General features: G+C 51.5%; 1 protein-coding gene across 2 annotated transcripts; it reads left to right on the top strand.

The window, feature by feature from the left end:
- Positions 1 to 837: 837 nt before the first annotated feature.
- On the top strand, positions 838 to 14,734 carry PTS (6-pyruvoyltetrahydropterin synthase). Of its 2 annotated transcripts, XR_003536829.1 has the most exons (7): positions 838 to 961; positions 2,190 to 2,269; positions 3,011 to 3,033; positions 3,557 to 3,613; positions 3,881 to 3,951; positions 4,091 to 4,325; positions 14,723 to 14,734. XR_003536829.1 is itself a non-coding variant. In XM_027699488.1 (6 exons), exons 1-6 carry the CDS (start codon positions 888 to 890, stop codon positions 4,230 to 4,232), a joined length of 447 nt encoding a protein of 148 aa, XP_027555289.1. In that variant the 5' UTR covers positions 838 to 887; the 3' UTR covers positions 4,233 to 4,560. The 2 variants fall into 2 exon arrangements, 1 of the variants encoding a protein (XP_027555289.1); XM_027699488.1 differs by lacking the exon at positions 14,723 to 14,734 and having other exon boundaries at positions 4,091 to 4,560.
- Positions 14,735 to 15,467: the final 733 nt, after the last annotated feature.

The raw sequence follows: 15,467 nt of genomic DNA, 5'->3' as shown, positions 1-15,467 counted from the left end.
TTCCTAACAGGTCTTGAGAAAAGACAAGGACAAGAAAAAGGGTTGTACCCCGGGTCTGCTGTCCTGGGAGAGGCAGAGAGAGGCTCAGACCAGAGCTGGTCAAAGCCACTAGATGGCAAACACCTCCCGTTGCTGGTGCTCCAGCCCTGTGTCCTCCTCCCTCCTCTCCGTGTCACTTCCATGTCACCAGTGGAACCGCCCCGCTGTATCCTGTCACCCATGGGCAGGGAACAGCTCCCAGCGAGGCCACATGCCCAGCCCCGGCAGCAGAACGGTGCCAAGGAAGCATTTCACGGAGCTCGGGCACCACCGCTGCTCCTTTCAAACTCTTTTATTTTTTCTTGGTGAGGAAGGAAGCGGAAAGGAGGCATCAGAGCTTCATGTACAACCCTGTGCTAACTGCAACCAGCCAGAGCTGGCACAGGTTGCCCAGGGAGGCTGTGGATGCCCCATCCCTGGCAGCGTCCAAGGCCGGGCTGGGCAGAGCCTTGAGCAACCTGGATGAAGTTTAATCTCCATTCCAACACGTTAACATTCCATGATCCTTTGTATCACCGCACCGCGGGCTGCGGGCGGGCACCGAGGGGCAGAGATCGAGGGGCAGAGTGGGGTCCGAGCCCTGCGAGGAACCCCGGGACCCGGAGCATCCCCGGCGCTCGGAGCATCCCCGGGACCCGGAGCATCCCCGGCGCTCGGAGCATCCCCGGGACCCGGAGCATCCCCGGCACTCGGAGCATCCCCGGCGCTCGGCGGGCGGGTCCCGCGGGCGGTGCCGCCGCTCCCGCCCCGCCCCGGGGCCGGGATGGAGCCGCCCGTGTCCAGCCCCGTTCCCAGCCCCGTTCCCAGCCCCGGATCCAGCCCCGGTCCAGCCCCTGTCCGGCCCCGCGATGTCGCCGCGCTCCGCCCGCCTGGCGCGGCTGTCGCGCTCGGTCACCTTCAGCGCCTGCCACCGCCTGCACAGGTGAGCGGCCCCGGCACGGCCCCGCTCCTTCTGCCCTGGCAGGAGGCTCCAAAGCCACCCCAAAGCCCGCGGTAGCGCCCGGCGGAGCCGCGGGCACCGGGCCGGGCTCTTCTCGGTTCAGCCCCTTCCCTGATCCCGCCCGTCCGTGCCCGGCTGGGCTTAGCGAGAACTGGAGCTCTTTGTTTTTACACAAGACGCGTGGGTCTCGCAGTTTGTAAACATCTCCCAGTTTATAAACATCTCCCAGTTTGTAAACATCTCTCTTAATCTGTTGGGGTTTTTCCTCGAAATTTACGTGTTCCTAAAGAGCGCCTCGGCCGAGCTCAAGGAGCGTTTGGATGATGCTCTCAGGCACACGGTGTGACTCGTGGGGATGTAGATCCTGTGCAGACCTAGGGGTTGGGCTCGATGATCCTTGTGGGTCCCTTCCAACTCGGCATATTCTGTGTTCCTGTGACCTGGAAGTCCCTGACAGTTCCCTGCTCCCAGGGAAGCGGCGACAGGATGGGAGCACACAGGCTTAGGCTGCACCAGGGGAGGTTTAGGTTGGACATAAGGAAGAATTTCTTCACAGAAACAGTGCTCAGGCACTGGAAGGGGCTGCCCAGGGAGGTGGTGGAGTCCCCATCCCTGGAGGTGTCCAAGGAATGACTGGATGTGGCCCTCAGTGCTCTGGGCTGGGGGACAAGGTGGGGATGGGTCATAGGTTGGACTGGATGATCTCAGAGATCTTTTCCAGCCTAACTGATTCTGGGATTCTGTGCTGTTCCTGAAGCATGCCTTGACCTGAAACGCTCCTCAGAGCAGGCACTTGAGTTGCTTCAAAGGGAAGATTCAGAAGGGGAGGTCACGCTTTGTACTCCTTGGAGAAGCTCCCTAAGCTTTGTTCATCAGTGGTAACTACTGATGTGCACAGTTTGCTCAGGCACTTCCTTCTGGGAGTGATTTTGGGCCATACTTCATATCTGGAACATTTACAGCAGTTTGGCAGATGTAATGAAACAGATGAAAAAAAACACAGCAAAAAAATCCCCTCACTGCTTTCAGCAATATGGGCCAAACACTATTCTGGTGGTGGTTTTTTGGTTTGGTTTTTTTTCTGCCACCTGAGCAGGAAAAACTGGTGGGTTAAATTTGGGAGGGGGAATAGATGGAGAGCTGAAAAGCAACGGGGGCTGAAGTGAAGCCACGAATGGACCCTGACATGCCATGTCTGCCTCTCTCACAGTAAATCACTGAGTGATGAAGAAAACCTGAAGCTGTTTGGGAAATGCAACAACCCAAATGGCCACGGACACAACTACAAAGGCAAGGAGCTGACTTCCATCCTCCTTCTGTGGGGATGGGCAGAGGCTGCTCTCAGGGTGTGAATAACCCACGGGAGAGCTGGGCCACTCATGGCCCAGTCTGACAGTTTTTAGTGGCTGGTTTTGTGTCTTTTTAAGAATTAGAAGGAAACCTCAGCAGCAGGGGGGTGAAGAATAGCTCTGCAGTATATTCAGTTGAATAGATAATAAATATTTATCTCAGAATGTCACTTCATAAATCAAATCTGCTTGTTTACACTCTGCAAAATCATTGTGGTTTGAGTGAGGATTTTTCTAAGCAAAAGACATGCAAATTAAACAGCCTGTAAACGTTATTTGAATGTTGTTTTCACAAGTCCTTCTCCTCCTCTCTGTACCCTCAGCACACAGAATTCGATGTCCCCAGTTCCTAGACTGGTGCCCCAAAACCTCTGCTCCAGAGCTCCTTGCTTTGCCAGGGAAGATAAGTTAAAGGGTGCTGAAATGAGGATCTGTCCCTCAATTTAAAGCTGATTTACAGGCACAACAATTCCAGTCCCGGGAGAAGTGGCAAACACTTCATCCCTTAATTTCATTCTCTGCTATTCCATTACGTCAGAAGACTTAGAAGCTGCCCCCACATCTCATAAAGCCCTGCCCCAGTCCCTGGGGTGAGCAGTGGGTGGGCTCTCTGTCCCCCCAGCAGCAGGGTTGGGTTTGGGTTCCTGGGCTCCTGCTGACCTGATCCTCTCTCTGTTTTCAGTGACAGTCACAGTGCGTGGACAGGTAAGTGCAATCAGCATTTTTTTCCCTTCCTGAGGGGGGCAGGATGGATTTGTCCCCTTGCCCCAGGGGCTGCATTTCCCAGAGTGTTTGTGGGAACTGTGTTTATCACTGTAGGAGGTTTTCCATAATCACTGTCCTGTTCACCTTGTCTCTAAGGAGGATTTGCTGGAAGGGAGAATGCCCTGACCTCAGACTGGGCTCTGTTTTGTCCCTGCTTGTTCAACAGAGCAGTTTAATGCCTGTTTTCCTGCTTATCATCACCCCAGATTGTTGCTTGAAGACTCTTTCAGTGAATTGTTCCTCCCTGGAGTCAGCTTTTATGAGAGAGTGGAACCACTGGAGTTGTTTGTAGGCTGTACCAAGCCTTTGGGACCATCACAGGAGTAGAGCTGGAACTCTGTGACAGCAGAAAGTTATTTCTCTCGTGGCTCAGATGACCTGAGCACAGATATTTATGTCTGATTTGTGCAGGTAATAAGGATGTGAGGCCAGGCTGCTGATCTCCCTTTGGGTTTCCCTGCAGATTGACCCAGTCTCAGGAATGGTTATGAACCTGACAGACCTGAAGGAATTCATGCAGGTAATGGCACTGTTTTCCCACATGTCCCCTGGGAGAACTGGTTAGAGCTCAGCAATCTGTGGAGAGACATGGTGAGATGATGATGGCAGGAAATAAAGAAAAAATTAAGGAATGGTTTTCGACTAAAACGCTTCAGCAGTACAAGGAATTTCACAGCTGGGTGTAGGGCTCTCACCCTCTTTTTTGTACATACCTTCCAGTCCCTTGTGCATGGTTATCTGAACCCCAGGTCTGGCTGGGACAAGACTCTCCCTCCCCTCTCTGCAGGAGGCGATCATGGAGCCGCTGGACCACAAAAACCTGGATAAGGATGTTCCATACTTCGCCGAGATGGTGAGGTGGGTCACGGACACTGAACAGTCTCCAAGGCTCAGTCCTGCACCATCAGGTGCCCACCTGGCTCCCCGTGGCCTCCCCTGTCCCCCCCCAGCTCAGATATTGCCGTGGGCTCTGACTGTCCCCCCCTTTCCCCCCCAGCACCACGGAGAACGTCGCCGTGTTCATCTGGGAGAGCCTCCAGAGGCTCCTGCCCCCGGGAATCCTCTACAAGGTGAAGGTGCACGAGACAGAGCAGAACGTTGTCGTTTATAAAGGAGAAGAAACGACGGCTGGGGAGTGAAAGGAGCCTCAGCTCAGCTGGTCACAGTCAGATCAGTGGATTATTTCCACCCCGCTCACTGTGTTTCCCACACCTGGACCTTGCTCCTGTGTGGTCCTGCAAGAATTCTTGCAGCAATCCAGCCGCCCTGCTTCTCAGAATTTGTTCATTTTTTTCTCAAGATGTTCCTGTTTTTGCAAACCCGAACCACCAGGGCTGATGTGAAATCTGCAATTGTGCCACGTGAAATAAAGCAGCTTTTGGGCAAAATGTATTTTTGGCAAAACGTATGTTGTGTCTGGTCACAAAAAGCTTTGATTTTTCTCTCATTAAATGTTGAATTAATTTATTACATTTAATAATGTGGGCTTTGGTGTTGTTTTGCTCCTTGATGAAATAGAGAAGCATTTTTGAGAATGAGGACTGTCTGATTATCTCTTTTCTTCTTATCTCTTTATTTCCTGTGTTACAGGCTCCTTCCTTCCCATGGCTGGCAGGGTTTTCTCTGCCTAAGGAACTGGTATAGGGAGCACCATAGTTATTCACAAAGCACTTCCTAATCCCAGCTGAAGAGCCAAAGGGAGCACTGTGTCCATGTGAATCATCAGGAGAAGCTGAGGAACCACAAAGTTCTGCCCCCGTGGTGTCAGTGCCCTGTTGGATGGGTGGAAGTGTGAGTAGGTGAGAGCAAACCCTTAAATCACCCCAAAGATGCCCCTCTTGAGGGGGTTTTGCTGGGAGAAAGCTCTTCATCTTAGAAAATTCTGGCTGAATTTCCCTCACTGGAGTGCGAGTTCCTCACTGCTTCGGTTCCCTGTGTCAGCTCAGGGAATCACAGACACGACCCTCCCCTTGCTGAGGGCTCATCCCTGCCTCAGGACACTTCCCACACTGCAGCTGGGCATGGACAGCTGGAATAGCAGGGCAGGAGCTGGGAAACCTTGAGTCCATACCCACAGAACCCCCTCTGGAAGCTTCTTGGCAGCCACAACAAGTGTTGTTCTCTCAGGGAAATTTTTACAGAGTTCTGTAGGAACTGAATTGAACTTCATGGAGAAAGCAGCCAGCTCCTGCTCCTGGCTGCTGTGAGCAACAGCTGCTTTGGTGTTTGCACCACCAGAATCCCATCCTGGGAGGGTTTTGTAGCCAAAAGAAGCACTTGGTATGCACCAGCCATCAGGCTGGGAGGTGCAGCAGCGTGGGTTGGTACAGAGGGCTGAGGCCGTGAGATGGGTTTAAATGAACACCAACCCAATTGTTCTGAATATCCCTGGAACTGGAGGCACGCTGTGAAAGCCAAGTGCATGGAAAAGCAGCCAGGGAATGGTGATTGTACAGTTCCTGTGGTTAAGAGCCGTGAGGTCACGGGGTCTGTCCAGAGGCAGAAGTGATTGTGCTGGGGGTGATTCTCTTCGCCCCACGGGCAACGTCCTGAGGAGTGATCAGCTGTGGCCATGAGGAATAACTGAATGCACACCATTAAAAAAATGACATCCAGGGTAGTAATTCCCTTGCTTTACAAGGAAATGAGGCATTTGAATAATGGGAGCAAACAGCAGCATTTAGAAAGGTTTAATGAAGCTTGCCTAATAGTTAACCTTGCCACACTCTGCTGCAGGCTGAGGGTAGAGTGTCCTTCTGCAGCCACCAGTTCTGCTGGAAAGTGGGATTTACACTCTCAAGAAACACTTGGTTTGCTTTTTTTTTTCTTCTTTTAATTCTGAGTGTTTACACGAGGACAGGTCTGGGCTGTCTCCTGCCTCGAGTCACCTTCGCTCAAACTTTCTGGATGAGCTTCAAAAAGGGAAGAGTAAGAAAGGGCTGGAGATGAGGGATATTCCAACCTTCCCTCTGCCACGGCAGCTCCAGCACTGGGGGTTTTCCCCCTCCCCAAAGGTGCTGCTTTGGTGAGTAGTTGGCTGCAGAGTCACCCAAGCAGAGAGTGCTCAGGTAGAGGGATCACACTGGTGACTCACTGGCCCCCCTCTCCCCCCTTTTTTTCCCCCCAGATGTGGAACCACTCAGCTTTTCTTCAGTTGGGCTCTGGCCAGGGAGGTTTTTGCAGCTTATCTGAGCCCTCCTGCTGCTCCCTGGGGTGGTGTGTCACTGTGGTTTGCTGAGATGATGTAAATCAGGCTGGATGAGAGCTGCTGATGGTGATTCACAGAGCATTTGGTGTCTTCAGTGAGTCATGAAGACGAGGACATGTCATGTGGTGCCTTTATCAGAGGAGAAATTCAACTGTTGACAAAAAAACCAAGCAAACAAATGGTTACATCTGTGTGGCCCAGCCCAGGGCTGTTATTGGCATGGAGTTGGGTGCTAGGCCAGGAAAAAACAGACCAAATTCCTGTTCTTTTCCAGTGCAACACAGCCTGGGTATTTGTATTTATTGCTGTGTGCATCCTGGAGATCTCCTAATACAAACTCTTCTGATCTCTCTGATTTAAACATCAGCAGATGTGGGGAGATGGAAATAAATTGGTGGCTTGGGTGGAAGGGTTGGCAACGTCAGAGTTGGAATTGTCATTGAAATGACAGTATATTATGTCCCTTCTCCTGCTTAGAGGGGTCTTGATCTTTGGAGGTGTGTGTGAGCTCCAGGCAGGGAATTCTCTGCAGGAACCACCCTCCAAATTCCCACCTTAGGGAGGGAGGGTTTTACAGGGAGAGAAGGAACTCGCATAATTAAACAATAAGCACCTTTGTGCTATAACTTAGTTACTGAGTGATGGAACTGTTTGAAGGAGAACTGTTCAGGTGACAGTGGGGCCCAAGACAGCAATTTGAAGGTCAGAGCTGATCCCAGGAGAGGGCAGGACTTCCAGCTCTAGTGCCTATAAATGTAAACAGCAGTGTAATGCCAGGAAGAGCAGCAATGTGCTGGGCTGGGTTTAGGAGGGACTGAGAGGAAAGAGCCGGTTCTGCCTTCCTGGCACATGGAAAGGTAAATCATCAGGTTTTATAGAAAGTTTGTGTTTAACATATCAGCCAGTGTGACCATTTGGTTCTGTAAACTAGAGGCAAAGCAAAGTTTGAGGCTGCCCAGCTTCAAAGGGAATCTGCTCAGCATCAGCTTTCATTTTTACTTAATTTTTTTTTAGGGAGCTTTTCGTCATTCTGCCTGGTTTCAGGGAGAAAAAGGCTCACTCTGCTCTCTGTGCCTGAAGCCCCGTGGCCAGGGGAGCACTGTGGGTTCAGCTGCAGCTGGTGGGCAGCAGGGATTGATGCTGTTCCCATCAGCTCTGCAGCTCTGGAGGAGCACAGGGCAGGAGGGACACGGTCACAGAGGGGGACACTGAGCCAAGCTCTGCCACTCAGGCTCAGCTGCCACTCCCTGGGCTGCTTTTTTTAGCTCGTTGTAGCCCCAGCAATGAAGGGGTTAATCAACAACCCAGACATTGCTGCTGCTGGGACATGAAGTCCTGGGAGCTGCTGTGCTGAGCTCACCCAGCCAGGGGGATCTCACAGTCCCCAGCTGGAGTTTGACCCCAGAGTTTGGAGTTTGGCTCCAGGCAGTGCCTGGAAGGCAGGGAAGGCTCCAGGGGGGTCACAGGCCCCCTGCCCAATTTGGGGCCAAGCACTGGCAGTGCCTTGGGAGGCAACAAGGGTTTGAGTGAGGCAACAGGGAGCAAAAAGGTTGGGAAGGTCCCTGTGAGAGGTGTGAGTGAGCTGCTGAGAGAAGCTCCATCCCTGTCTCTGCCTCAGAGTTCCCAGGGTTTTCCCTGCTGTTCCCATCCCTGGTTTTCCAGGGCTCTGCCTGCAGAGACACAGACCAGAGGCAGGGACAGCCCAGGGAGGCTCCAGCACAGTTCCCTCCTCCTGCAGACATCCTTTAGTCCACCCAGTAACTACCACACTGGGCTTTAAAGCTCTTTGGGGTGTTTGCTCCATCCCTGGCTCCCATTGCCATCGACTTCCAAGTGGAAGCAGAACAAAAGGGCACAGGAAAAGTGATGGTGAAGAGAACAAGTGTGTGTGGGGGGTGTTTAAGGGGCATTTTGTGGCTCTTCCCCTGCTCTGAGCATTAATTTGTCCTGTGTGCTCAGGGAGGGAGGAGGGTGTGATCACATCCCTGGTTTATGGCAAAGCCCTGGCTCCAGTGATCTCAGGGCTTTGTGTGCTTTGTCCACTCCAGTGTTCCTTTTATTGGAGTGGGTGTGGGTGTCTGGGAGTGCAATAGAGTCATTAGGATGGGAGGGAGAACAGGCTGGTGCTGTGCCAGGGGTGGGATTTTTTTTATTCCCACGCTGCTGAGACACTCTTTGGAAAACTCAGGGTCTGCTCTGAGAGCAACATTTAAATATCTGTGAATGCACCAACTGCTGTGGTGCAAATTGAGAACATTTAGTCCTGATTTTTGTGTGACTCCCAGGATGAACGATGCCCTTCCTCCCCTGACACCCAGGGTATCATGGTAATGAGAGGTGAAACCTGTACCCCAAAAGCTTGGGGTTGCTCTGCTGATTTTTGGGGTGGTTTGCATCAGCTGGGATGGCACAGGAGCTATTAAAAATGAGTCAGTGGAAGGGTGGAAACCTTTTTAATGGAGCTCTGTGTATCTGTAATCACCCTATTAATGATTAATCACTGTTTTAAAGCTCAGTACTCCCAGTAACCGCTTTGTGCTCATGGTCAGCTCAGGATTTCACAGATGTGGCCTGAAGAATTGGGCTTCAGAACTCATCTGGTAGATCTCAGAGCCACTTCCCTGCCTCTGCAGGCAAAGTCTCTGTCACATTCCATTCCTGTTTTTCATTCTCACATGTTTTAGTCTCAGCAACGTCTTTCACCCACTGATTTCATTTCAGCTTCTTGGGAGCTGCAGGCCCCACTCTTATTTCCCTTCCTGCTGAAGCCAGAGAATTTCCATATGTTGGCTTCAAATTCCCAGTTACAGCTCATTCCCCTTTACACTCCTTTTCCTGGTGATGATGGTGAAATAAACTTTTAGCAGGGAAATCAGACAGGGCTGTGAAAGGAAATGTTCATGTTTGCTGCTGAGCAATGTGGAATTTAATGAAAAGGCCACTGATGAGGCTCCAGCAATGGGGCAAAGCAGCAGGACCCCCCTCTCTGGGGCATCTCTGCACGTCCTGAGCTCTCAGATAATCTGGCAAATGGGAGTTGCCACGAGGATATTTAAAAGTAATTTCCTATGTATTACCCACGGCTGATAGATGGGTCAACAGTGAGACCCAAATTGAGCAGTAATTTACGGCACTAATTAGGGTTTTATTGTGTGTTGTGCTCTGCAGCAGCAGCAGATAAACCACATCCCCATCTCTGCTCATTACCCTCCCTGCTAAACAGATGCCAGTTTTAGTGGCTGGACCCTAAAACTTTATTCCCTCTAAATTCTGCAGGAACATTCCATCGGTGCCTCACTCCAGGCACCGGGTGGTTAAAATTCCATCTGTGGGATTGTGCTCGGCACTTCTGGCTTGACAAACCAACCCCTCAGAAACCCCTCAGCAAACAGGAAAATGGGGGGGAATTTGTATGAAACGAGGGAAATTTCCACCTGCACTGAGATCCCTGAGGGTGTGAGAGGGAGGAAGAGCTTTATTTTTTGTGCAAACCATGGCTTTGGGAGATAGAGACAATCTGAACAGGCAACAGAGTTGAGTGAGGTGCTCCCACTTCATAGCAAAAGCAGCCTCAGCAGGTATGAATCTTTTAGTTTCAGCTGTTAATATTTCAGAAAATTCTGTAGGAATTAGAAATAAAAATCCCTCTTAATCCACACTTGATGTCTGAGAAATACATCATGATTTCCTGGGGTGCCCAGATCCTGTGTGAAGCTTTCAGGCTCCTTTACTGCCAAGCCCTCAGTGCTCAGGAGCAAACCCTCCACTGCCTGGGAGTTAGAATTTATTGTCATATTTGTTCAGCAGAAATAGGCCTCACCTTTATTTGTTTCTTCATGTGCATCTATGGGATCAAAGCCAAATATTTCACAGTATCAGAATAATTTCAAGCCCTCCCACCCCCTTCACACGGAGCCAGGAAATAATGGAAGGTGCAAGAACCAACCTTCATTCCTTAATTTATTTAGATTAGTTTAAGAAACAAATTGCTGAAAATTTCTCAATAAACATTCTCCATATAAAAATACAAACAATAACAATAAAATCAAGACATTTGGTGGCCTTTACAATCTTGCCCTACAGCAAAATCAGCTGTTTGATTAAAAAAACAAGAACAAAAAACACCCACTCTGCCATTCCAGAAAGCCAGGGGGAGAAAAAAAAAAACCAAAAAAACAAAAACCAGAGAAAACTTTATGTCATCCACTGAAATAAAAAAAATTTAAGGGGTGCTGGACCAAATACAGAACATAAATTCCCAAGGGCTGGGTCTTTCTGGACGATGCCCTGCCAGCAGGATCTCCAGCTTGTCCTGCCCAGGGGGTCTCCTCCAGGGGCTTTAAACTGGCTGAGACATGTGAATCCTACACCCAGAATTTCCCTTCCCAGGCTCAATTCTGCTTCCCCCTTCCTGGAGCTTCTCAGCAGATCTGGTACCCTGAGGAGGAAGGGACCTGTTCCCTCTCCAGGTGTTTTCCTGCTGGTTTGTGCTTCACAGAATCCCAGGGGATGAGGGAGGGGTCGATTCCTGCAGTGCCCCCTGTGACACAGGGGCTGCTCTTGCCCACATTGTGCTTTTCTGGCTGAAAACCCAGGGGCAGAGGGATCTCTGCCCTGCTCTGGAACATCTCACCTGGCTGAGGTTGCTGGCCCTGGGCGAGGGGAGTGAGGGGAGGATCAGCCTGGTGCTCGAACAGACCTTCATAATTTAATGTTTGGAGTGCAGTTACCATCCTAACACATTTCCTGAGTCGATCAGCTGCCTGCCCTCCCGCCCCCAGGGAGGGAAAGGGCAGCACAGCCCATGCCATCTTCTCTCCTGGCCTCTAGGAGAGCAGCTTGCCCGTGGCCAGGAGCAGGGGCAGCTGGAGCACAGCGATGAACAGGGAGCTGCCCCGGACCGTGGACACGGAGCTGGGGGTGGTGGTGGGTGGTGACGTGGTTGTTTCTGCTGCTGGAATGAAAGGAAACCCCCCCCCGGGGTTGATTAGAAGGGCAAAGGAACCAGCTGAGCTACAGACCTGCTCCAGAGTCTGTGTTCAACTCTGATCTCAGGAATTAGGGGTCAAACCCACGGCAAGGGAGCGGGAGGTCTGAATTTATCCCCTGACATCAGTGGGGCATCATCAGCCTCTGGATGGGGATTCTCTGGAGTACCAGAAACACCATCTGTGGGAGCAAAGCCCCAGCTTCCACTTTGCATCTGCACAGCAGAGCAAACAGGGGGTGAGGCCTGTGCAGAAATAAATAAGCCTGTCCTCTGGTTTGTATCCCTTTGATGCCCCTTAAAGCAAAAAGGAAGCTTGAAAAGGTTCTGAGTTCAACATTATGACCTGAAAACCCTCTGCCACTCCATGTCCTTGCCTGACTATTGGGAATAGGAGGTATTCTCCAGCTGGAGGTACCCTGAGTCCCTCCTTCCCCTCTCCCCGAGCCCCAGAGCACAAGTGAAGTCCTTGCTTGGTGTGTCCTTCCCCCAGATTGTTGGAACTGCCCAGCTGAAGATTAGTTACCTCTGGTGAGAGTCACAGTCTTGAACTGGGTGGGTTTATCAGTGAAGATGATGTATGCCCTGTGGAAGGAGGGAAGAGAGAGGAGAACAAACTCAAAGGAGAGAAGCTGAGTGTCTCATGTCGACCCACGCAGGGATAGAAAGGAGACATTAAAAGCAGATGAAGACACAGGAACTCTGGAGTCATCCTGAGCTCACTTATGTTGCCCTCCAGCCATAGTGCACTTTTTTTTTGGTACTTTTAACATCTGAAACTGTTTCTTTATCCCACTTTGGCTGCTTTCCTGCTCTCCTTTGGATGGGATAGGGATGCCTTGTAACAGGGTGGCAATTAACTGTGACCATCTGCTCCTTGTAATTAGAGCCACTCTTGTCAGGAACTCTTGCCTCCTTCCTTCCATCAGACTAATGGCTCTGGTTTCCTTTGACAAACACTTCCCCCTGATGCAACCCCATTAGTGTTCATGGAAATGAGGGCTGTTCAATGCCCTCATTTCCATAGGACTAATCTGCATCCCTGCTGATGGGAGCAAGTCTTGAAACCAGATCCTGGACACCAAAACTGGCCTCTAGATAGATATTGGCTTTGCAAAAATGTCCCCCTGGTATTTTTAAGAGGAAAATCTGGAGGTTTGTTCCAGCCCCTGCTCCAGAGGTGGGTTCCTGGTTCCAGGTGTTGCCCAGAGCTCCCCCAGGCACTGTCCCAGCTGGGTGGAGCTCAGCCTCACCTTATCTGCACAGAGGACACGTTTGTGCCTGGAGATGTCCAGTTGGCTTCGTTCTGGGTGCTGCTCAATATTGCTGAGTCCACAGAGCTGCAGTTCTCCCGGGTTATCCCCTCCCATTTCCCCAGGGACTCGTTCCTCGGGGACAGGGCTTGCAGCACGAACTGTGTGGGTTTGTTGTCAGTGCTGTTGTTGGCCTCGATTGTCACTGGGGAACAGAGCAAGGTGGACAAAGTGAGCTGTGTGTTCTGGAAGCCCCCATGGTGTCCAGCCCTCCCACTGGTCTCTGTGTCCCTCTCTGGGACAGATGCACGAGGTGACCCCTGCAAAGAGAGGGGGACTCACCACAGCCCCCCCCCAGGCACAGGAGGAAGAAACCCCTTGTCTGCCCCCTCCCCGTGCAGGAATAGAGTAAGAGGAACTGCTCAGTCCCAGGTTCAGCCCCTGCTGTCCCGGGTGAACAACAGCAGGGAACAAAACACTTCTCCATGAAAAAACCAACCAACTGCAGTGGGGGCTCCTCGGGGGAGCTCTGAGGGAGTCTGTGCCAATTCACAGCAGCAGGAAGGGCTCAGGGTGTCTCTCCTCCACTGTTTTCTCAGCATTTAGGTTCTGCTGGACCTCAGGGCGAAGGGAGATCTGCTGGCAGGGAACTGACAGGGTCAGGCTGCCATTTACTCCACTTCACAGCATGAAAAGCCATTTTCTGTGATTGATGCTGAATATTTGTCAGCATCAAAGTAACCTCTTCCCCTTTGTCTTTACAGCCATCACCACTGAGGAGGGCAAATTGTCGGGGAGAAGGAAAGGGAAAATACCCATAGAACAACTTCCCCCCAAATTCTGTGTTTCCAAGAGCGTTCAGGTCCTTCTGGGCAAACTGAGGCAAAAAGGGAGAAAAAAGCACTCTGAGGAAGGAAAGAGAATTTAGGATTGACCCTGTAGGCATGAACACGAAATAGGAACACAGAGGTAACAACTAGTGCTGTTTATCTATCTCCTGCCTGAAACAAAAGAAAATAAAATAGAAAAAGAGTGTCAGAGCTCCCACAGTTTAAACATGTCTAAGAACACCACGAGACTCAAGAAAGCAGAGGGTTGGGGACAGAGGGGACACATTTCTGTGCAGTGGGAGGTCTCTGAGCTGCAGGAGAGATGCCTTACCCAGGTAGGTGGTGTTTGCCTGGTACATCCCAGGGGTCACTGTCACAGAGAAGTTGCCTTGGGTCGCATTCCCGAGCTGGTCACACTTGGATTCCGTCTGTGCTTGTGCTGGGACAACCAGTGTCCCCAGGAACAGGAGCTGTGCCAAGAGGAATGAGGTTGCCATGATCCACCCTGGTGTCTCTGCTTCCCACACCTGCACCTGGGAGCTGAGGAAGCCTCACACTCCCCAGCCTATTTATACCCCGGATTTTGATGAGGTCAATGCAAATGTTTCCTCCTCCCCATCAGGGCACACACCCCAGGGGGAGATTTCACTGACACAGAGCACTTCCTCCTACCTGAAATCCTCAGGGGCAACCAGTGAAAATAAAGGGGTGACCAGGGTTAAAATAGACAGTGGGCACAACACTGAGGATGGAAATCAAGTGTGTATCCCCTGAGCTGCCTTTGTATGGTGATCATGGTTGCAGGTTCATGGTCCTGGAACTTCTTACAGGACTTCTTGTAGTTCTGGAACTGTGGAGGAGCATCCAGCCCTGTTTCCAGCTCTGGTCCAGGCTTTTCTTGAAGGCCAAACAGTTCCAGAAAGTGTGGAAAACCCAGGCAGGGCACATCCTTGTAGAAATGTTCACATACAGCTTCTACTCGTGCCTGGAGAGAGCTGGATTGTGAAGGGCCAAGAGGATGGTCTCTGATGACCCCCTTTCACAGCCCTTCACTGATGCACACAACATTTTCTCCTGACAGATCCCTTGGGTGGTTCTTCTCAAGTCCCTTTGGCTCTACCCCTCAAATAATAACGTGAAAAAAAGAAGATCGAGTTTCTCTTTTCTCTCCTTCCTCTTGCCTGGATTTCCCCATTTTCCCCACCCACCACTGGCTGATTGTGAGGCTGATTGTGCAAGTGCTCCCCGAGCTGTTGGGGCAGAGCTGTGGGGTGAACTCTGGGGACACTGGGACACCGGGAGCACTTCCCTGTTCCTGAAGGCAGGAGGGGCTCATCCCTCCTTGGGAAAGGAACAGGGACAGGGCAGAGCGAAACCAGGGAGTGTGACACCCAGTAATTACAGGGGATGGCCCTGAACTGGGTTCCCTGAAATAGGGATCACTCCAGAGCCTGTTCCCAGCAGTGACTGTGCTGAGGGGAGTCACCTCCAGCAATGAAAACGAGCCCCACGCTGAGTGCACGGGGACTGCAGAGGAGCTGCACCCCCAGAAAGGAGAAGGGAAAGGTCTTCCTTCCCCCCCTTACACTTGCAGATCACAGAATCACAGGATCAAGGATGGATGAGACCTTCAAGATCGTTAGGTCCAAGCACCACCCCAGCCCCACCACGTCCCCAAGGGCCACGTCCAGCCCGTGACTCCACCACCTCCCTGGGCAACTTTTCCCGATGTTTAACCCTCTTCCAGTGAAAAATTGTTTCTTAAAGCCTGATCTGGACCTGCCCTGGTGAGGGGGGTGCATCACTGGGGGCACACAGGAACTCCTGGGGGTGTTTTTGGTGTCCTCACGCTGCAGTCTTGCCAAACCCACTCCAACCACCCCCTCCCTGGCTCTGCTGAGTCACCCGTGCTGGCTGAGGGGGAGGGCTGGGTTTCCCTCCCTGTGCTCATCTTCCCTTGGTCCAGCCCCAAAGCACCTCACCCAGGCAGGTTTCAGCTCCCTGCCAAGGTTTAGAAAGAAACTGGTGTGTTAAATGCTTCAAATAAAAGTTGAACAGGAGTGGGAGAAAAAGGGCAAGGGCAAGAAGAGGAATAA

The sequence above is a fragment of the Neopelma chrysocephalum genome, unplaced genomic scaffold (genome assembly GCF_003984885.1).
Source record: "Neopelma chrysocephalum unplaced genomic scaffold, ASM398488v2 Primary Assembly neopelma1_138, whole genome shotgun sequence".
NCBI classification, from domain to species: Eukaryota; Metazoa; Chordata; class Aves; order Passeriformes; family Pipridae; genus Neopelma; species Neopelma chrysocephalum.
This window is presented reverse-complemented; position numbering and strand designations above follow the sequence as displayed.